The sequence below is a fragment of the Sceloporus undulatus genome, chromosome 5 (genome assembly GCF_019175285.1).
Source record: "Sceloporus undulatus isolate JIND9_A2432 ecotype Alabama chromosome 5, SceUnd_v1.1, whole genome shotgun sequence".
In the NCBI taxonomy this organism is placed as follows: Eukaryota; Metazoa; Chordata; class Lepidosauria; order Squamata; family Phrynosomatidae; genus Sceloporus; species Sceloporus undulatus.
This window is the reverse complement of record NC_056526.1, coordinates 17,804,097-17,827,045: the sequence shown is the minus strand read 5'-3', so window position 1 is coordinate 17,827,045 and position 22,949 is coordinate 17,804,097. Positions and strand designations below refer to the sequence as shown.

General features: G+C 40.0%; 2 protein-coding genes across 2 annotated transcripts in view; one reads left to right on the top strand and one right to left on the bottom strand.

The window, feature by feature from the left end:
- Nucleotides 1-16,340, top strand: LOC121930488 (aldo-keto reductase family 1 member B1-like). The gene is made up of 10 exons (XM_042466880.1): nucleotides 1-454; nucleotides 4,688-4,855; nucleotides 4,969-5,085; nucleotides 6,910-6,987; nucleotides 7,585-7,707; nucleotides 10,352-10,458; nucleotides 11,439-11,520; nucleotides 12,434-12,517; nucleotides 14,031-14,113; nucleotides 15,896-16,340. Exons 1-10 carry the CDS (start codon nucleotides 389-391, stop codon nucleotides 15,936-15,938), a joined length of 951 nt encoding a protein of 316 aa, XP_042322814.1. The 5' UTR covers nucleotides 1-388; the 3' UTR covers nucleotides 15,939-16,340.
- Nucleotides 16,341-18,898: 2,558 nt separating this feature from the next.
- LOC121930484 (perilipin-3-like) overlaps nucleotides 18,899-22,949 on the bottom strand; it is an 11,757-nt gene continuing 7,706 nt past the window's right edge. Inside the window, 4 exon segments of the mRNA XM_042466873.1 lie at nucleotides 18,899-19,740; nucleotides 20,200-20,328; nucleotides 21,667-21,866; nucleotides 22,928-22,949. The exon segment at nucleotides 22,928-22,949 is cut by the window's right edge and continues 9 nt beyond it. Coding sequence (XP_042322807.1) covers nucleotides 19,375-19,740; nucleotides 20,200-20,328; nucleotides 21,667-21,866; nucleotides 22,928-22,949 — 717 coding nt within the window. The 3' untranslated portion in view covers nucleotides 18,899-19,374.

The following is a 22,949-nucleotide window of genomic DNA, read 5'->3' as shown; positions in this document are numbered from 1 at the left end:
CCTTGTGATCTTTTCCAATAACCTGATCTACGAGGGGAACAAGTTTTAATTGCTGATATTATCAGAGACCTAGGTGTCAGTAAAAGACCATTTTTGTCACATCCATAATGAATCATAAGATCTTGATCTCAATCGGCTGTCCATCCATGAGATAGCTGCTGGCCTGAGATATTACGATTCATCTCCCCTTCCGCAAAGAGAACCTGAGAAGGAAGAAAAGAGACCTATTGCTTTCAGCACTTCTTCATTTGTTGGACTTCTGTCGTTGACAGCCAATCACCAGATTGTTGAACAAGGAAGAGCCTTTTTAAAGCGAGTCACACAGAGGTGTGAACCACTTTTCTGTTCTTTTTCTTTTTGCCTACAGAAGGAACAGAAGAGAAGGTAGATGCAGATCTACCTAGAGCTGAGCAACAAGGCAAAGATGCCCATTCTGGGATTAGGAACATGGCAGGTAATTTAACAGGACTTCTGGCATTTCACTCATATTATCGCTAGGGCTTCACCTGTGCAGAATGTTGTGAAAAGTAGTCTTAGCTTGTTATGGTTTGTCTTCCCTTTTATGCAAGAGCTTGTAGATGTTAAAGATGGTAGCACCTGGTTTATAACTCTTATCTTTAGCACTTGGTAAAGCTTTTGTAAGTTACTAGGGATGCTTCTGGGTGTCAGGTAACATTTGCCTTTAGATAAACAAAACAAAACACTCTGTTTGGACAAAAACAGAGTCCTCTGGTATAATCCAAGTTGCAGTTCTTTGGAACAGCATCCTAGGAAAGTTTATGTCACACGAGTCTTTAAGGTATTGCAGGACTTATTTTTCCTGCACCATACTAACACAGCTGGACTGTTAGTTGCTTTCATGGCTATAATATATTCCTGGCTTTGGCTGCATCCACACTGCAGAAATAATCCAGTTTGACACAGTTTTAACTGCCATAGCTCAATGCTATGAAATTCCAGGATTATAGTTTGTTGTGGCAGCAGAGCTCTCTGACAGAGAAGGTTAAATATCTCACAAAACTATAGTTTCCAGAATTCCATAGCACTGAGCCATGGCAATCAAAGCAGTGTCAAACTGCATTATTTTTGCAGTGTGGTTGCAGCCTTTGCAAGACTCACAGCAGGTTTGGAAAAAAGCAATTAATGGTCCAAAGGTTGAAAAGTACGGTAGCCCATTGATATCTATTTGGGTTCCAGGAACCCCCGTGGATACCAAAATCCATGGATGTTCAGTATACAGTGGCATATTAAAATGGTGTCCCTTATATAAAATGGCAAAATCAAGGTTTCCTTTTTGGGTTTTTTTTTTCTTTGGGAGTGGGGATTATTTTCAAGCCACAGATAGTGGAATCTGTGGATATGGAGGGCCAACTATAGCAACATGATGAGTGGGGAAGACAACTAAAGAAATATACTTCCAATTCCAAATAAGGTTAAGCACTGTTGCCACACCTCAAACTAAATTAAGTTTGTGTGTAAACTTAAACAATACTATATTTGACGAGGGAAACAGCTGTTCTAGGAATATGTGTTTATGGATTGTCCTGTCGATGTCACACTCATTATCGTATTTTCCCTAAAGCATTATAATCAGTGCAATCATTCTCGTTCATTTGAAAAAGGTCCATACAAATGAAGCATAGTTCCATGCCAAGGCTTATTTACCTGATTGACTGCTGTGCAATAAACTACTCTTTGGAGTCCCCTCCCATACAGTCTTCATGCAACAACCATGCAGAGGAGACTTGCTTTTGGACTTTCACAGATTTCTCTTACTGGAAAGAGATGCTTGTGGGTTTTTCTGCCAGAGGAACTCACCAGGAATATTGTGTCCAGTTCTGGGCACCACAATTCAAAAAGGAAATTGAGAAACTGGAGCGTATCAAAAGGAGGCAACTAAAATGGTGAAGGGTCTGGAGACCATGTCCTATGAGGAATGACTTAGGGAGCTGGGTATGTTTAGCCTGGAGAAGAGAAGGTTAAGAGGTGATATGATAGCCCTGTTTAAATACTTAAAGGGATGTCATATTGAGGAGGGAACAAAATTGTTTTCTGCTGCCCCAGAGACTAGGACCAGGAACAATGGATGCAAGCTCCAGGAAAAGAGATTCCACCTCAACATTAGGAGGAACTTCCTGACAGTAAGGGTTGTACCAGATATGTAAGTTTGCTTTCACAATGGTGGGATACAGATGGGCAGGGGAAGACGTCTTGGAGGTGTATTCTGCTGAATACGGAGCCTCCAGACCGCCCGCCCCGGGGGCGTGGCTAAGGTGTATGGGGCTTCCACATGGGAGGCAGTGAAGACGCCTCACCTGGGGCCGTTTCTGACCCGCAGTTTCCATACCGCCACCTCGCAGGACGCTGCAAAGAGAGAGGCAGCTTCCTCATGGTCAGCCAAAAACGGGGCTTTTTTTTTTTCTTTTGCCGGTTGGAAGAAAAGAAGCGGGGAAAAGCAGCACCTTTTTAATGCCGCTTCTTCCCGCTTGGGGCGTACGGGCAGCGTGTTCATGGCGGCATTCAGGTAAGGGCCGTCTGAAGGTTATACCTTCATCACGTCATGAACACACCCCTTTTTGCCTGTCTGTATCCCGCCAATGGTGACTATTGTTGTTATGCATCAGATAAAAAGCTAAAGTGTCACCAACAGGATTCCAGCCTGTCTTGGATGGCATTGGGTGCTGTGTAGCATTGTTGTAGGAGAAAAGATCGCTTAGTTCATTGTCTAGGTGAGGAACCAGATAACATGGGTAAAGGGTTAACTATAGTTTATTTTGCTTATGCAAGAGGTTATTTATAAAGAAAGGATTTTTTTAAAACTGCCAAAAAGCAGGGCAAGCTTGCTTTTATAGACTTAAAAGTTTCTGGAAGTTCCCTGAAAACCACTCTGTCCAATCATATTACTGAGAAGATTTTGTTTACTTGGAGAGACACATATAATTGTATAGTAACATAGTCTTACAACAAATGAATATATTCAAGAGTAGCCTGTTGTCCATATGGTGTAATACAAAATATTTAATCTAGCCTACTAGTTTCTAGCCAGAAGGTGAAAACAGAGCAGAGGAGGAGTGAGCTTTGATACCATGAGGACTGGAAGGGAAAGAGAAATTATCCTGGAAAGTCTTAGCAAGTTGCAGCAACAATTCAATTAAGACTTACAAATTGTAGCAATCTGATGTATTGCTAGCTGAGCTGAAGATCTGCATTCAGCTGTTGCCTCTTGCCTGGAGATGACCTACAAAAACGAGATTCAAAGTCAGGAGCCTTAAGATCAGACACCCCTAGTTCAAAGCACAAAACTGGTTTGCCCTGAAAGAGAATGATCTGCCAGAAAAGATTTGACAGCTGAATACAGTCTGAATTTTAAAAAGCTTTAAAGACCAGTCTTTTCCAGCAGGCCAGGGACGTAGCCAGGATTTTAGGAAGGGGAGGGGGGTCCAGACTAAGTGCCACCATTATAATGGGGCTTGGGTGCGGAGGTGCAGCAGCACGCACCATTCATTTTTCTAATGGAAGGGGGGGGGGTTCGGACCCCAAGAACCCCTCCCCCCCGGCTAAATCCCTGAGCAGGCTTATCCGGATTATTTTTTAATTGTGAATTTGAAATGGTGAATTTGAAATGTGGATTGCATACATCTTATTTGTCCTTTTAAATTGATGTGTATTTTATTGATATGTTTTTAAATGAATGTTGTGTGTCTGTTAATTGTTGTTCTCTGACTTGATCCATGGGTGGAGGCAGTAAGAAATCATCATCATCATCATCATCATCATCATCATCATCATCATCATCATCAGGGGATAGGAGAAGAGGGGGCAGAATCGTGCCCTTCACTGTCGGCTCAGAGAAAAGCAAACTGCTGCAGCCTCTCCTAACTCATGGCCTCTTTCTCATTAATAACTTTAGCCCTCTTGACCATACTCTGATATGCTTGAACCTATATGTCCTAGAAATTCTGGTGTGTGTATGTTCTTTCTCTTCTTCCATTGTAATTTAAATGTAGTTATCTTCCCATGAAGGGAAGTACAAACTAGTTGAGCAGCCTCTCTTTTTCTTGTCGCTTTTTACTGAAACTTTTCACTCAGCCAAGAATCTCAAGAGGTGATGCATTAATAATAAGTTCAGCACCATGGGCAGTAGTGCTAAACAAGCCTCTCTTTTTCCTGGCAGGCAGAAACATTTTTATTTAAACAGACCTTCAGCATTTCATCTGTGATAGCAGAAAAATTGTGTAATGGAACGTGTTGCATTTTTTACTTTACTATGATTTGACTGTTTTTAAAAGCAAAATAAAAGTACCTTCTTTGTCAGAGGCTTGGGTAACTGACTTATGCCTATACTTTGTTTTCTCAAAACAGAGAAAAAAAGAGCGAGCGAGAGTGAGAAGAGAGAGGGAGGAAGGGAAGATAAAAGAAGGGAAAAGAAGGGAAAGGAAAGTTTTTAGGTGAAACTCTAACAGGCCTCAGCAACAGAGAAAATAAACCCTATTCTTGGTCAGGTAATGGTCCAGTTTGCAGGTCATAGTATGCCAGCGTACCTTGTTTGCCATTTCGGGTTGACTGCAGGGAAGATGTGATATTAAGATAACAAATATTAAAACCTTGGACGGATGATAACTGCTTCTGTTTTCTTTGTAGGAAACTGCAACATATTACTCTCTGAGTAATTTCCCTTCCCTCTCAGTCTCCTTTAGGAAAAGTGAGAGATGCCATTAAGCTGGCAATTGATATTGGGTACCGGCATTTTGACTGTGCTCATCTCTATGAAAATGAAGATGAGATTGGAGATGCCATCCAGGAGAAGATACAGAAACAGGAGGTGGCACGAGAAGACCTTTTTGTCGTCAGTAAGGTACAGCTGTGTCGAAAAGCTTGAGGAAATGCAATTTTTTTAACGGAATAAAACCAAGATGCCTGTTATCATTCCAGGGCAGTTATGCAAGTAATGTCCTTATTGTTTTGCAGCTGTGGTGCACATTTCATGAGAAATCCATGGTGAGAGGGGCATGTCAAAGAACGCTTGCATCTCTAAAGTTGGATTATCTAGACCTCTACCTCATGCACTGGCCCATGGGATTTAAGGTACGGTGATTTCGGTCCCTCCCCGCCAGCCTTTCCATTAAAAGTGTGGGCTGACTTTTCTTTCTGTTATTTCTTCCTACTATCAGAGGAATAGTCAAACCGTCTTCTGTTCTACTTTTGGAAAATCTGTCAATTTTTAGGACTTTGACCAACAAGTAGATACACAAGTATAGTGAGTCAATTGTTTCAGAAAGGATAGCCATGTTAGCTTGTTGCATTAAAATCAACAGAATCACGTGCATCTGAAAGACAAAACAGATATTTTGGATATTTTGTAGCATGTGCCCTTCTTTTTGGACCATAGCCTCTTTATCAAGTATAGTAGAATAGTCCAGAAAGGATGATTGTATAGTTCATTTGTTATACTTCAAGGTGCCAGAAGACTTTTCACTGATTTAGTTGTGTATGTAATGTCTTCCTGCTAACACTTTGTTTTTCCCCTGTAGTATAAAGGTCCAAAACACACTGCAGAAATAATCCAGTTTGAGAACTGCTTTAACTCCCCTGGCTCAATGCTAGGGAATCCTGGAAACTGTAGTTTTGTGAGACATTTAGCCTTCTCTATCAAAGAGCTCCTGTGCCACAATAAACTGAAATTCCCTAGCACTGTGCCAGGACAGATAATAATAATAATAATAATAATAATAATAATAATTTTTATTTATATACCGCTATTCCTTTTTAGATCATAGCAGTGTACATAGACGTTAAAAACATATAAACAGCAAAAGCAATATAAAAACAGCAAAAACCCTCCAACCCCCAGAGTACTATAAGAACAGTTAAAAACATCAATATTAGCATCTTAAAACATCATAAACCAGCATAAAATCCCAATATACAAACCCCAATACACGAAATGACAATATAACAAACCATAACAAACTCAAACTCATGGGGGGAAAGCCTGGCGGAAAAGGAAAGTTTTTAGAGTCCTTTTAAATACATCAAGGGAGGTGGCTGTGCGGAGCTGGTCGGGCAGGGTGTTCCAGAGTCAAGGGGCTGAGGTGGAAAATGCCCTCTGAGTTGCACTGTAACGTGCGTCTGGAATGATTAAGAGATGTTTCCTGCCCGACCTGAGAGTGCGGGGCAGATTGTATGGGGAGAAGCGGTCCTCCAAGTACCCTGGGCCCAAGCCATTTAGGGCTTTATAGGTGATCACCAACACCTTGTATTGGGCTCGGAAGTGAATGGGCAGCCAATGGAGATCTTTCAGAACAGGTGTTATGTGGCTGGCCCTGGAACATCCAGTGACCAGTCTGGCAGCCATATTTTGCACCAATTATAGCTTCCGAGTTTGGTACAAGGGTTGCCCCATGTAGAGCGCGTTGCAGAAATCCAAATGAGAGGTTACCAGAGCGTGTACCACGGTTTCAAGGTCCGCCCGGCCCAGGTAAGGGTGCAGCTGGCGTATCAGCCGAAGCTGATAACAAGTGCTCCTGACCGTCGCATCCACCTGAGATGTAAGGTGGAGCGACGAGTCCAGATGCACCCCCAGACTGTGAACAGAGTCCTTCACAGGGAGCGTGACCCCATTCAGGACAGGTGGAACAATTTCCTTCCCCGGGCCCCAGTTAAATCAGATTCAAACTGGATTATTTTTGCAGTGTCTTTCAGACTATAGTTACCTGTTTGTTACACATGAGACTTGTTCACTGAACTACTGGGATGGTGAAAGCAATTCTTAACACTTGCTCCGCCATTGTAATGTTTTCATTTCCTCAAGTCACAACAATAGAATGGGAGAGTGGGTCATAGAAAGGTCTTATTGCTCACTATGCTAGATATGTTTGGAAACTGTTGGCATTCTCTTGCTTTTTACAGGCCGGAGAGGAGTTTTTCCCTGAAGATGAGAGTGGTAGGATAGTGCCCAGTGATACAGATTTTCTGGACACATGGGAGGTAAGTTTGGGGACTCTCCTGTTTTGTTCCATATCTGTGATTGCATGTGCCTTTTGCAGGTAATGGTTCCTGCAAACCTTTTAACACTAGAGAGTTAAGACTGACTGGTGCATTCTCTTTGAAACATTTCCTCTACAAGCACCATTGAAACAGAAGGAATTTGAAGAAGGATATGAGTTGTTTGACAAGTAAAGTAAATTACAAATCTATTCTTGGCTGATTGTACCTGTATTGACTGTTTTATTGCTGAGTATCTTATTTTGGGGAGTAGAAACTGAATTATTGTGACCCTCAATTGCTCACTCACTCTGTCTAGCTTTCCATCTATGCTTTTATGGGCATACATGGACTGTGTTTCTATTTTATTATGTTTTAAATGTGTTTTGAAAGATACTTTTAATTTGTATTGTTAACTTGTGTTGTTAAAGTAGATATCTGGTTTAATTGTCTTTTAACTTTTGTATTCATGTTTTTGTTTTTTGTTATGCTTTGTTTTTAAATGCTTGTAAGCTGCCCGAAATACCATGCTGGGGAAAACAAACAAACAAAACAAACAAAGACATTTTCACCATTTCATTCTATTTTTTGGTCCTGTAGGCAATGGAGGAGCTAGTGGATGAAGGTCTGGTGAAATCCATTGGAATTTCTAACTTTACTTGTGAACAGATAGAAAGACTCTTGAATAAACCAGGATTAAAATACAAACCAGTGGTTAACCAGGTACCTTGCTTGCATAGAATGATTTGTGTGAAACGCCCAGTATTTATAGGTGACTTGATCTATGTGTTCTATTTTGGTACTCTTGGTATAGTAAACAACAACAACAACCCCTTCTGAAAGGTGAGTAAGATGCTCTGAAACATGCCCAGTATTTCCCCTGCCCAGCCATGGGGTAACTTGGCAGCTGTGGTGTTCTGCCATTTTAAATTTTTCAAAATCTTACATATAAAGCACCCTTTGTTTATTCCATGCCATGGGATCTAATGCTAGCCTGTGTGTATATAGGAGCTTTCGATGTGCTATTGTACATCAAGGTGTTTCTCGTTGGAGACTCATACATGTTTTGTTTATCCCAGAATATCTTCTATCGACTCCCAGTACACACAGAGATTTTTAATACAAGCTCCTCAGGTTGGTTTATTTTAACCTTGTATAAAATTGGAAAGAACAGGAACAACATCTGAGACTTTTCAATCAGCCTGGATTCACCCTGTATGTGCTTGTTATGACAAACCAACAAAAGGGGGACAACAATAGTTGTAAATTAACAATAAAATGATCTGACCGAGACGTGTCTATTTATCAAAAAGTACCCATATGTATTATCCACATGGTTTTACATCCCAATCATAAGAGTAATCACATTTACATATATGGTACTATAATATAACTCTGTGGTTGTATTTGGTAATCAACATCCATATATTCAACTGCAGCAACCCAGTCTCCTCAGTCCCTTTGGGAAATATTTATCCTTGGTGCTTGCAGCAACAGAGCATGAAGATATGATGAGTAGTCTTCCCAGGTAGGACGGCTACCTCCGGAGTACTTTTAGGGCCGTTTCGACCTTAGTTGGTCTTCATCAGAAATCTTCATGGTTCATTGTCAGACTACCATTACAAATATAACATGATTCTGGGCATACAAAGTAACAAAAATTAGTACAACCATTAACAAAAGTAATAATTAGCATGATAGTACATAATAGCAGAATGACCAAAATTAGCTTACCCACGTCTCCAAACTGTTAAGCTTGACTGATAAGCAGCAAAATGCTCAGTGAGTTTACACAGAAAGTGTGTGTGGAAATATACTAAGCCTCTACAATAGGCTTCAGGTGCTGAATCAAGACATATGGTTCCTTAAAGGTATATACAAGGATACTGTAGTCCTACAAGTCCCACAAAATAAGCCTGAAAAAGTGGCTGAATGTACACAAACATGGTGTTGTTAATATCTAGCCAATGGCATATGTAGAAAATAACAATAAGTATTTGGTCAATTGTCCATACATTTTCACATCAATAACAATGTCCCACATGCATTTTAGATTATATTCTGGTCCTCCAAAACTCTATGTCTCAACTGGCATTGATTGATTACACCTTTATCCTTGTATATATTTCAATTATAACTACCTTACAAGAATGAACTTAAATCTAAGCGGTCATTTAACCCCTTGGGTGTGTGAGATGCTAACTTATAAATCCAAAAAGACTCTCTTTGTAGGAGTTTGGTTTGTCTATTGCCACTATAAAATATACCAAATTTCACTTGCTCTATTACAAAAAATTTTAAGGACTCGGGGGAATGATGTAATTGTGAAAAATGTGTAACTAATGTAGTGTCCAGACTTTTGTTCTGAATGGTACTTTTATGCTCGGAAATTCTAGTTTTTAATGGTCTGGTAGTTTGACCTACATATATTTTCTGACATGGGCAAACAATCACATAGATGACATTCACAGAATTACAATGAGTAAAGGATTTCAATTCAAAGCATTCTTTACTTATAGGATGGGTAAAGGATTTTATGTTCAAAGATAAACTGCAACAACTACAATGACCACATTTATAATGTCCTCTAACATGCACTATCTCTTGAGTATGTACTTGGAAATCTGTATGTACTAAGGAGTCTTTTCAATCAGCCTGGATTCACCCTGTATGTGCTTGTTATGAAACATAACATCCAGTGATGCAGTGAAACCAGGATTAGCAGAATTGAAGTGCCAACAGAGGGATGCAGATGTCATCTGGTGTCTTCTCAAACTTCTCTCTCCTTCCCAGGTTTAGCTGCAGTCTTTCCAGGTTGAGTAGGGGTGGATTTAAATAGGAAGTTAAGTCCCATTAACTTTACAAAAAGGCCAGTTCCTGGGATTGCTGGAATTTGTATGAATAACACAGCTGATTGTATACTCTCTTTTAAAATACTCCTTGGGGATATGGATATAGGGGTATCATGATGAGTGCATATAGTTCAAAACCTATCACTGCACCATTCGTAGCAGCAACAAACATGTGGGGTGAGCTCTGAGTAGTGATAAATGGATGGTGGTGAGCAATTCAGCACACTTGCTGTTCACTCTTTGGATACTTCCCAACAATGCAAGAGTAAGCAAGGAGAAAGCAGGATGGACTCCCCCACCCCAAAGTATCCCTTCCTTAGCACACTCTGTCTTTGTCCATGTGAACAGAGCCAATGCAAAAACAGCCATGTGAACCCCTATTTCACATGAGAAAGAAAACTGCAAACCACCAGCATGACACCAAAAGTACTGCACCCCAATGCACACTATACTATAGCAGAGTGCATTTGCCTCTATCTGCTTGGAAATAGGACATTAGCGCTTGTGTGTTATAGATCGAGAGCCACCCATACCTGCCTCAGGAAGAACTGATGAATTTTTGCAAGTCCAAAGGGATTTCTGTAACTGTGTATTGCCCTCTTGGAGCTCCCAGATGGCTGTGGTGAGTTTACTTTAAACCTGCCTTCTTTGTAAACCCTGACCTTGGGTGCCGTTTCTTTCTTTTATTCTGTAATTTGATGCTTTTTGTGTTGAATTAACATTTTAAAAAATATCCTGATGACATTTAAGCCTTGTTGCAATGGTGGTGGTGATTAAGTGAATGTTAATAGACATATTTGGGGTCAAATTAGATAGACATGGGACCACTGTATCATCTGCCACCAATAAAACCTTTAGCAGTAGTATGTACCCTATATAAAATGGCAAAATCTAGGTTTGCTTTTTGGAATCTGGGGAGGGAGGATATTTTCAATCTGTGAATGGCTGAATCCATAGATGCAGAATTAATGGATACAGAGGGGTGACTGTATATAGTGGAGAAATATTCCATCTATCACCCATTCCTATCACCTATCCAGCAATTAAATTCCATCCCCATTGCTGGTAATATGGCGCCCCTGGAATTTCTCCTGTTCTAAAAGATTATTGCCACTGGCTCTGAGATTATATCTGCCAGTTCTTTTAATACCTTTGGATTTAGTTTGGATGGAGACTTATTAATCAAGTATTCCTATACTGCCTCTTTACTTCTTCTGTGCTGCATTTCCCCTACTGCGTTCTCTGCCTCATTTTCCTCGGGTTGAGCACCCTTTTTCTTATGTTGAGAAGACTGAGGCAAAGAAGGTGTTGAGTCGTTTTTCTTTTCTCTGTCCACTGTTAGCATTTTGCCATCTTCTCCATACAGTGGTCCTACCATTTCCTTCTTCCGTTTGCTACAGACATAACCAAAAAAGCCCTTTTTATTGTTCTTAACCTCTCTTGCAAGCTTGAGTTCATTCTGCACTGTAGCTTTTCTGACTTTACCCCTACACTTGCTAGCTATTTGTTTGACTTTCTCTTTGATGATTTTCCCCTTTTCCCATTTCTGGCATTTAAAATGATTTTTTAAATGTATGTATGTATGTATGTATGTATGTATAGGTCCAAATCTGATGCCGCTTCTCTCCTGGATGACCCTGTGATCAAAGAAATTGCAGCTAAACACAATAAAACAACAGCCCAGGTACATGGATCCTTCCCCCACCTTTATTGGATGACATTACTGGGACCAGCAGTGGAAGGTTTTGGTTTTGTCTACATGATATTATGATTCACATGATTCAAATATGGATTATGTGTATCAGTAATTCTTAAGGCAGAAAACCAAAGCTGATTTCAGAATGTACACTCCGTGATCTTCCATCTACACATGACTGAGAAACACTGTTGCCAGATTTCAAGGTCTGGCCCCAAGTCTCCAGATTTTGTGGTGAGATATAAGTTTGCAAATTCTCCAGTTTTGCCAGACTCAGCTTCAGCTCTCTCTCTCTCTTTGTGTATGTTTGAATGACAAGCTGTAAGGTTCGGACTTAATGCATAACACCTAAGCACAATCACTGGGGCTGTCCCTAAGGTTTTGGCTTTGAAACCTCAGGGCTTGGGATGATCCTTAATTGGCAACTCTGCTAAGAAATGAGGCGAAGCATTCCCTTCTCTCCCTTCTCTCCCTTCTCTCCACTCATGTATATCTCATGCATGTATATTCTATCATCCAGATATCTGGATTTCCACACATTAAAATGACATTTGATGAGGGCAATGCTCAGAAAAGTCACAATTTCAAGAGTCCCCCAGCTGTTAAAGTGACTGGCCATCCTGGCTGAGGAAGTCAGTGAATTTTAGTCTTAAAGTCATTTTACAAAGCTTTGAACAAGAGTATCCACATATTACATTCAACATGCATATGCCCAAATGGACAGCTGATTTGATGGCTATAATTTCAATGTCATTTGCACAGTTCAGTCCTACTTTTCTGTCTTGTGTTGTGGTAGACCCTACCTTTAGTTTTGTACTGAGGTTCTAAAGAGAAAGACCATGAAAAGGACTAGTGTATCACATTATCTTTGAACCATCCCTAATTAATGTGTTTCTCATAGGTTTTGATCCGTTTCCAGATCCAAAGAAATGTGAGTGTAATCCCCAAGTCAATTACCCCACATCGTATTAAAGAGAATTTTGAGGTAAGGTTGACATTGAAAAACATTTTAAGGCATTTCATCCAGACATCAATTTAGTCTGTGCAAATAAAAGTACAGTTTATATAGTGGAGAATACCTTTTCTGGAATTGAAAGGTTTTTTTAAATTAAACCAAACTAAATATTTTAGTCAATTAAAAAAAATTCTATTCCCACCCATTTCCCATTATCTAGGCCAGCATTAGTCAAAGAGGTTGTCCCTGAGCCATTCGCTGCTGGGTCCTGACAAGTTTCCAGGAGGGAAAGATAGAAACAAACAATTCTAGCTAATGGACACAAGTATGGTGCCAGGGCCTGGCACACTGGACAAAAATAATTGTTGGTCTCCCTCATCAGGCAGTCTTAGAATTATTGATTTAGGTATAAAAGAATGTTCATTACATAGATCAGAGGTTTTTTGGACTATAGTTTCCAGCTAGAATGGCCAGTAGTGATGTTTATTGGAGAGTTCTTGGAGTTCTGGTCCAAAAGAGCTTTCTAGTTCTGATTTATGGACTTAATATGGACCCACCAAGGCCTTCAGTCTGGACCTCTAGGGACATTATCACATTAACCCCCTTCTTGCTGCAATTGTGTTAAAGAAAACAAGAACATACTGGTTTCAGAGCCGCTATTATTGCACATCTTTGCAACAGTACAACTGAGACTGTATCCCTCTCATATGACTTACCCAATGTGCCTTTCAGCTTTATTTTATTTTATTTTTACTTTTTAACACCACTCTGGAGTTAGGCTCCTCTGATGCTCATTTTCTTCTTGCCTGGTGTGCACACATGTGGTTATAATATCTAATCTAATACTTACTGCATGTAGTCTCCTTGCAGAGATCAGCCCAACTAGCTTTTTTTGTTGTTGCTCTTTTGACCCCCTGCTGATCCCAGCATGGTTTGCAAAAGCAAACAGCCGCAGGGCAAGGAGCTTCAATTTGACCTGACCAAGCTTTATGAACTCCAAATGTTGCCTTTTATCCGTTGTTCAGGACAGTGGGCATAGACTGGAATTTCCCTGACTTGCAAAATGAAACACTTAAAATCATTCATGCCTACGGCTCTTGCATTTTCTGTGCTAGCATTTCCAAAAGAACATTTGCTTTCTCCTTTTCTTTGGATGCCTTACCTGCAAAGTGGGACCTTGGTATCCGCTGCGGTTTGGTTCCAGGCCTCCCCATGGTTAAGAAAATCCATGTATGGGAAAGTCCCATTAAATAGAATAATTTAGTAATATGGTGTCCCTTATACAAAATGGTAAAATCAAGGTTTGCTTTTTGGAATTTATATATTTTAAAATTATTTTTAAACCATGGATGCTTGAATCTGTGGCTATGGAGGGCTGACTGTATTTCTAAATGGTTAAATTCAGCTTTAAGTTGCTGCAATGCTAGAATTTTGAGGACTGAAGGAAAATTTAATGGAGACAGAATTCTTATTGGGGGCCAAAATGCTCATTGAATTGTGGGGCATTTCCAATTATTATGGCACTGTAAATCTTTTTTTTCAGGTGTTTGACTTTGAATTGAGCCCAGAAGAAATGCGAACTCTACTCAGCTCAAACAAGAGACACAGGATCTGTACGATAGAAAAGTGAGTGTCTACTTGCTGTCCTGCAGTGAGTGGAAAAACAACAAAACACACCACATCAAGGAGACGCTGACCATTAAAACAAAAAGGGTTAAATGTACTCCACCACTGACATTTTTATCCATCTGCAATAGCCAAACCCATCAGCAGAATTCACAAGTACTGTAATAAACTTTCAAGTTTAGTGTGACTTCTACCCTAAACCAAAAGTGTTTTAATGGGTCTTTCCATAGTTAAAATCCAACAAAATGCAAACTCCCAGTAGACCTCTAAGAACACAGAAAAAACCCAAAATACTTTGATTTTGATGCCATTTGGACCCTTTAAATTATTATGGTTATTTATCATACATATGTAGAAATCTTATAAAAATAACTATTCTAAAACATGCTTCAACAACTGATTAAATTTCTAAAACAGATTATCTCTCTTCAGAGCTATTGTTTAGGTCGGAGTTATGTTTTATACACATTCCTTGTAACAATTGGACAGCAGAAGTATTTATTTCAGCTGTTACATTTTTTTTATATATTGTATGTTTTTTAAAGTGCATAATTCATTGTAGAAAACATAATTAAGTTTCAGAATAATGATTTGTATGTTTATTGTATATTTCACTAGTGCAAAGCTATTAGTGCAAAGTGCAATCTGAAAGTCACACGTGGCTTCTTAAAGCTGTTTTTTGGTCTTCGTCTCCTCCAGTTTCGCCTAAACTGTCCTTCTGTAACCCCAAAAGGGTAAATTTCCTTTTAGATTCAGACAGGTTGAAAGCTGATCTGTTATCTTTTTAACGTCAGACAGCACAAGCCTTTGCCATATTTTTTAATTGCTAAAAGAATTGGAAAAAGAAAAACTCTCTACAATCACCCATTGATACTTAGCTCTTGTGCCAACATATTATTATTTTCAACTGTAGAATGCAAATACCTAGATCTTGGGAAAATTACTTTTGAAAAATAACAGCGTGGCTGAGATCCTACAATGGGGTCATGTAGCATAAATCTCTATATGTGGCTTTATGCAGTAAATGTACTATGCATTTCTTGTGTTGAATGGCAACATTGCACAGCCATACGTGCAACTCCATTTCTTCAGATTAAATAAGTAGACATTATGGATTGGATAGCTTTTTTTAAGCCTGTTTCTGTAGCAGATGTTACACACCAAAATGAGCAGTCATCAAATTAGTTGAAAAACTTGGGGGATTACAGCCGAAATGAGCAACTTTTCTTAAACTCTGCAAATAATTTAGAATATGGGATTTATTCCACCTTAATTGCTAATAGAATCCAGAAAAGTTTGCAAAAGTTTTAAAGACTGAATCTCTCCATAGGAGCCTGCCCAGGCCCTGAAATTCTCAGCAGAGGCACTTCTTTCAGTCAAACTACCATCATTGGCAGGCTCCATGGGGATACATAAGAGGGCCTACTCAGTGGCTGCCGCTAGACTCTGAATTCCTTCCTCAGGAAGGCTAAAATGGGCCCCTCATTGCTGTCTTTCCATCAGCAGGCAAAGACTCTTTAAAAAAAATCCCACTGAAGATTTTTTAAAGGGAAGGCTTTTAAGACTGTATGTAGTGCATTAAGTTGTTTTTAAAACTGCTTTTTAAAAATTTAATTGTATGTTTAGATAGTGTTATAGTTTGATTCTATTTTAATGTTGGTCTGTAGTATTTTCTTTTAATTATGTTGCATTTGTTTTAATTTGTAAGCCATTTGGAATCTCATTTTTGGGGAAATGGTGGTGTACAGATGATATTGATGCCAAGCTCTTAATCTTTTGCAGGAGCAGACTCCATAAAGATTATCCTTTCAAGGAAGATAACTGAAGGCATCATATAACCCATGAGAAACCAGCCAAGCAGCTTCCTGTTTGCATTACACCTTTCAGCAGTCACCCCAGCAAAGGAAAATTACTTGTGATACTCCCAGCAGCTCATACCTAGACACATGTAAAACCAAAAGGAAAAGAAAATATTGACCTAACTCTGCTTAATTGCAGTAGCTTTAGATGCTTTGTGCCAGTTTTGTTTTCACTAGATCAATTGTAGGAGACATTTGGTCCTCCAGATGTTTTAGCTTGTAATTACCATCACTCCCACTCAGCATGGTCAGTGGCAATGAGTTATGGGAATTATAGTGTAACACATCTGAGTATCTGTTGTATCTGCACTATATGGTTTAAGAATTACATATTCAAGCATTACTCTCAAAATGCCTTTTGAAATAAAGCAGTGATGAAAATAATGTGCCAACACCAATCTTTTAACTGATTGTGTGCTCAGGAAAATCCAGTGTTTCCCAGCACATCACCAAGTATTCTACAGAAGCTGAGTTCTTCTACCATACACCTTCAATTCTCCTCCTAGATGGCACAGGTTCTTTGCAAAGCTAACCCAAACCAATAGTTAACAATGCAAACAATACCAGGGATGTCCATTACTAGTCACACCCAACCTGTCCATTAATAAAGATCTGTGCATAAGCACTCCATTCCATGCATTTGATGAAGTACATTCACTTTATGAAAGCTTATGCTGCAAACTTCTGTTAGTTTCAATGGTGCAACAAGATCCTTTTGCATATTGATCCAGACTTAGGCGCAGTACAGACCACCCAAAAAGGGTGGCCCACCGGTGCCTGTTTTTCTGCCAGAGGGAAGCCGCAGCCACCAAACCCTGTGGCTTCCCACCAGCGGAAAAAGAACCCATGAAAAGCGGGGTTTTTTAATGCTGTGGCAGCGGCATAACAAGTGTGCCACTGGCGCACTTGTTACGTAAGTGCCACACAGCACTTACGTAACAATGGCGGCACCCATGTATACAGGGTGCCACCATTGTTACACCCTCATCATGTGATAGGGTTGAGGGGCATGTGGGCGTGCTGCCCCGAGGCAACCCTAGCGCGTGACAAGGGCATCATGAAAGGCCCATCTGCTCCAGGTCTTACATGGCTATGTCTTAAGTAGGAGTATGGTTTGGAATGCTGTATGGCATGCTCCTGTCGTCTGTTGGTGATCATTTCCTTTTTTCCTTTTTCTTTAAGGGCAGTAGAAAGGAATATGGCTATTCATTTTTTTCTGGAGGTAGCAGGATGGCGATATAATTAGCTACTAGTATAAGCATCTGCAGGATGCACAGAGCACTGATTGTAACCTCCTTCACATACGCCTTGCTGTTATCCCAAAAGGTGGGCAGATGTGAGGCCCCTATCAACAATGATGGCATCTCCTGATATTTTGGAAAATTAATTCACTCTGTAAGAGGTTGGGTAACTTGTGAAATTTTTCTCTCATATGTATACCAGTATTGACTGACTCTGAATTACGAGATGTATTTAGAAATGTTCAAGGCACACATAAACCAATACATCCTCAAGAACCACACAAAGCTAATAGAAAAGAAAGGTGTGAAAGGTTGAATAGAGTAGTTGAGGAATGACTGGGGTGATATTTACCAGGCCTGAATATGAGGTTCCACATAAAGCGAAGAGTGGCTCAGATGGGGGCTCAGGGTGGCACAGCAAGTGAGGAGCACCATGTGTGCTCTGGTGGGCAACTGTGCATAAGGTGTCTAGGTTTGGGCCCAATATTTTATACCGTGTTTCCACTCCCAAAGGATACCTGATGGATTTCCCATGGAATAGAAAAGCGATTCCAGAGCATTGATAGGATTTGAAATAAACCCTGGTGAGAAGGCAGTTGGATAGAATCACATTGTGGGGGTATGTGGCTTCAAAGTCTTACACATTCCTCTAGGTTGGTGGGATGCTTTGCTTAGTTCCCATAGGTCTTCTTGACTTCCAAAACATGCTGAACACTAGATGTCAAATATGAAAGCCCATATCCAGCTATCGGGTAAAGGATGTACTAACACTGCCTTGTCTGCCATTGTGAAACCAGTTGCTATAAAATCTGTGCCCTTTCAAGTACTCAGTGGAGAGCAAGTAAACTACATCACACAGAGCAGGTAAAAACCATATCTCCTCCAATAAGTTTGTTTCTAATCTTCTGTTTTGTTACTCCGAAGTTAGAGCATCTGCCTCTCTGGAACCTCTTTTTCATTCTGTGGGAAACCAAGTTTTTGTTACTGTGTGGGATAGTATCAAACATCCCTTGAGTGGGCAAAACAGGCACTAACAGTGTGCTGCATGCACGCTTTCCCTCACTTACTGTGCCACCCTCAGGCCCTATCCGAGCCACTCCTCACTTTCTGTGGAACCTTATCTGGTAAATATAACCCTTCCAATTCGAACTACCCGCTATCTAACTATTCACACCTTTTTCTGTTAGCCTTGTTTGGTTCTTGAAGTTGCATTGGTTTGTGTGATTGCATGCCTCTTTTGCACATTTCTAAACAAAACTCTGGTAATTCATTAAAACAAGAGTCTTGAGGCAGTCAGTGCTGGTATACGTAGGCGAGAAAGATCTCAGAAGTTACCCTATTCAGTTAATTAATTCCCCCAAAATATCAAGAAGATGCAATCATTGTTGGTACAGACCACAAGTCCAACCTTTTTGGGTAACAGCACTGCATACTAAACGGCAACATTCGACATCACTCAATAGTAGCAGAGAGATTTCTGGCTTCTAAAATGTCTCAAGACTTTTTTTTTGTAGTGTGACCTTTCACGGGGAAACGTCAGATACTGCAGTTGTTGAGCAGACCCAATTTCACCCCTGTTAAAACTAGTAAGAGATAAGACTTGTGTCTTTATGAAGCAGTTTTTATTTGGATACACATTCAACACTTTTCCAGAGCAGCTGTGTCCACATGCCCCCTGCCACTAGCCCATAAAACAAGTACTAATAATACCACTAGTTCTTGACAGCTAGTCACTGCCATCACTTTAGTACTAGCCACTTCTGAACTTTTGGTCACAGAGGATTTTGCAATTTTAAAATATGTACATATGTGCTTTTGAATAATTATTTGGATTATCCCTTTAATAATTTCTCCAGATGGTTTCTCTCGACACACAAAACACACCACCCAGCCTATAAACCAAGTATTCCCAATAATATCACTTGTTCTTGACAAAATTACTCAGTGCCATCACTTTACTACTAGTAGCAGGTTGCAGTAGGACATTGCCATTTTAAAATATGTGAAATTTGGAGCGGGATAATTACTGTTAAAAGTGATGCCTCAGCAAAAACTGTCACCATCCATTTACATTAAGTGAGTTAAGACTCTCATTTTAAATATAATGCAATACAGTTTCACACTCTGTAGCAATAACACCAGTACTGCAACAGACTGTGTCTCAGTTAAGCTCTCTTGGCTCTTCTGATTCAGCAGTTTCAGTAGGTTGCTTGGAAGGGAGCATGAAAGGTCCCACAAACCAGGAGAGGGGTGTGTGGTGGGTTATGTAGTCCCGCAGCTCTTCCATATATTCTTGAGCTTTTTTCACTGTCTGGTAGCTTTGGGCCAAGAGAGTGTTGGAGAGCTCCTGGAAGGAGCCAGCACTCGACAAGGAATCATGGAGTTCTTTAGTGCTTTGACGGATTTGATGCACCTTATCTTGCAAGCTGGAAGGAAATCCCTGGATGCCAGACATCAGTGTCAGGAACGTGGTTTGCAGCTGCTGGAACATGCTCTGGATCATTGTGACAGCCTGGACATCTACCTGCTAAAATACACGGGACAAAAATACTCAGTGCCAATATGTCTCTTACTGGAAGCAGATTAAAGGTTTCCCATTAACTTCTCGATTGAATCCAGTCCTTCAGATTTTTACCTTTGACTCCCATCAGCTCAAGCTAGCAAAGCAGATCATGAACAGCTTTGGCTATAGTGTGATCCCTCCGGGCTGTTTTTGCATCCCTTGATTTTCTCCCATACACCCTGACCTTTTATCTGGGCAAAGTAAGTTTTTCCCCCTTTCCTGGAAGTCTCCAGGAGTGAGGATTAACCTTTTAAATAAGTTCTGGAGGCTCCCCACCCTGGACTTCTTGCCACTTCCAGTTTTGGTCCCCTCTTGACCACTTTAGTAGTTCATGTCATTCCGATAGTGTCCCAGGGGCAAAATATTGATCCCTGAATCTGCAGCAGTTGCTTGTCCTGGACTTACAGGTAACTCTTGGCTTACCGCACACAGACATGCTTCTAGTTGCTCTTTGGTTCCAGACTGACCCTTGCTCCATTCTAACACCATCTGGCGAAACTTCTCATGGTGCTCACTAATTTTCTCTCCTGCTTCATTTTTCATATATTCAATCTGAAAGGTAAAAGGGAAGGCTTGGATTGAAAGTAATGGCAATAGTGGAAGCTCTAGTGTCATGATTTGTCATTTGTCCTATTTCATTTGTCAGGTCCATATAACAAGCTTTTGTCTCTCCAAGGATTTATTAAGGGAAAAGCTACCTAGCTAGCTATTTTTATTTGTTTGAAAAAGTAAAATATGCCAAGTGCATAGTCAACAGATGAATCAGTAATTTATAAAAAATACTTCCTACCTTCAGAGAATTGGTACAATGTAACTTTCTCTGGATTTAATTTCTTTTCATTCTTTTTGACTTCTTCCTGCATTGCTAACTTTGCATCTTCTATCAATCTGCCTATACCTCTATGACAGTAAGTCTGCAATAACTAAAACTAAATGATATAAGTTGAAGAGTTAATGATAATTAATTCCAATATATATCCCCATCTTTAATTTATACAAACTGTTTAAGGTTCCCATTTTTAGTAAAGCTAGTTGTGGTTCCTCATCATAAAATACAAGTCAGTCTGTCCATTTCAGCTAAATCCAATAGTTTAATAAGCAAGTCATCTTTAGAAGAGACATTTAGGTTTTTCCAGTGTTATGCATAAATAAACCTGGCTGCAGAAATCATATAGTGTACCACTCTTTCGTAGTGATCTGATATACATCAACCATAAATAAAATGTTGGTTTTAGCTGCAATTTTAACTGTAAAATTTCTGACATTAAGCTGTTCATCTGGATCCAGAACATCCTAGCTTTTTGAAAAGCTCCACCAGGCATGGAAAAAAGTGCTCTCACTGGACACACATTTCCAGTATTTATTACTTTGGTCTTTGTACATCTTAACCATCACAGCTAGTGTTACATGCCATCTGAAGAACATCTTGTTCCAATTTTCTTTTAACCTAGGTGGGTGTAAAAGTAATATACCACCACAAATGTATTGTTTAGGGATTTCAGAAAGTTACAACCTCCCCTCCCCCCAACATACTTTGCTTTATTTGTTTTTGCCCATTAGAGTGGCCTACTGACATGCCCTATGCAGGCTAAATGCAAGTTGGAAACTTCTCAGAATAAATCATGATCTGAAGTTATGGAGAAGTAAATTTTTCTCTTGTTTTAAGAGGATGGGACTGAAGTTTGAAGCAGTTACTTTTTGGACTATAGCTCCCACAGTCACCCAAATTAGCTCAGGGGTTAGAATAATTGTAGCTCCAAAATATACTTTTTAAAATTCTGCATAGGCCTCAGGCTGCAACTTGTTTGTTTATATTTGAAAAAGAATTTGCAGTGGACCATCTTACTCTCAGCTTCCAAAATGTTTGAAGGATGGAGGCAAAGTTCATACCAGACGAATAGTTCGCTCAATATGCAAGAGAGAATCCCGGATCTTTTCCCTGACTTGGTGCAGCTTCTCTAGAGAATGTCGGTAGGCTCTGTTGCGGAGTTTGGCCGACAAAGCCCCCAAGCGCACCAGATACTCTTCTTGTTCGCTCTGCCTCATAGCCACCAGGTCACCACCATTCTTTACAGCTCTTTCAAGCTCAGCTAAGGAAAAGAGAACCACAGAATTTCACAAGGGGTCAGTATAGGGCAGCCTTAATGCATTACGCATCCAAAATAGCATTTGTAAGAAAGGAAGCTTTCACTCCCTTGTTGACTTCCTGGATAGTTGTCTTAAGGAATCCAGGACTTGCTCTTTCAGATAAGATTGCTCTGTAGGCACAGCAGGGAAGACATGGACTGGTGCTTACATGTGCTTTCTGTTCACTCCCAGACCTTATTTTTCATGAAATCTCCAGGATCCCCAGTGGCCCTGCAAACTGAGGGACTGCAGGAATTGTAGTCTAGAAAACCTTCCCAAAGATCTGGTCACTCCAAATGCAGTCCCTTGTGAGACATTTTTGTGGAGGGGATGAAATATCGCAAAAATGCAATTTTTTGTATCAGACCTTCCCACAAAGAGGTAAAGCATCCCTATAACTAAGAAATGTTTGCTGGGGAGGCCTTTCTCCTACCACCCCCATCTTCACAGGTACAACTGGTGGAAAAATGAGAGATGCTTTTTTCAGTGGCTGCCTCCAGGTTCCAGAACTCCCTTCCCAAAGAATTCAAACTGGCACCATCCCTACTCTTTCTGTAAACAGCTGAAGACTTTTTGACAGGCCTTTGAGGACTGTTTAGGTGGGATGGGGCTTGTACAATGTGCTGGATTTTTTAAAATTTTTTATTTTTATGGTCTGTTTCTAGCTGTTTTGATTTTTATAGTTGATTAAATTATTTTTTAAAAAAGAGTGATACATTTTTAAAAAACTATTGTAAGCTGTCTTGAGTACCATCTAGGGAAAAAAGGGGGGACATAAATATAATAAATAAAAAAAAGGTTTCTGAGGGATGAAGTCCAAAACATTTGGAGAGACAAAGACTGATAAGTTCAAAGTAGGGCAAGCACATCTTTCATGGGATAACGAGGTCTCCTAAAATGAGAGAGCAGGACATTTAAAATTAGCATCCTGATATTTTAAGTAAGTTTTGGAATATTCATGCAGTTTTAAGAAATTGTAATGCCATCATGAGACAAGAGGATGCTAGGTATTTAGGTACCATACCCAATTCTTCATCTGTCATGGG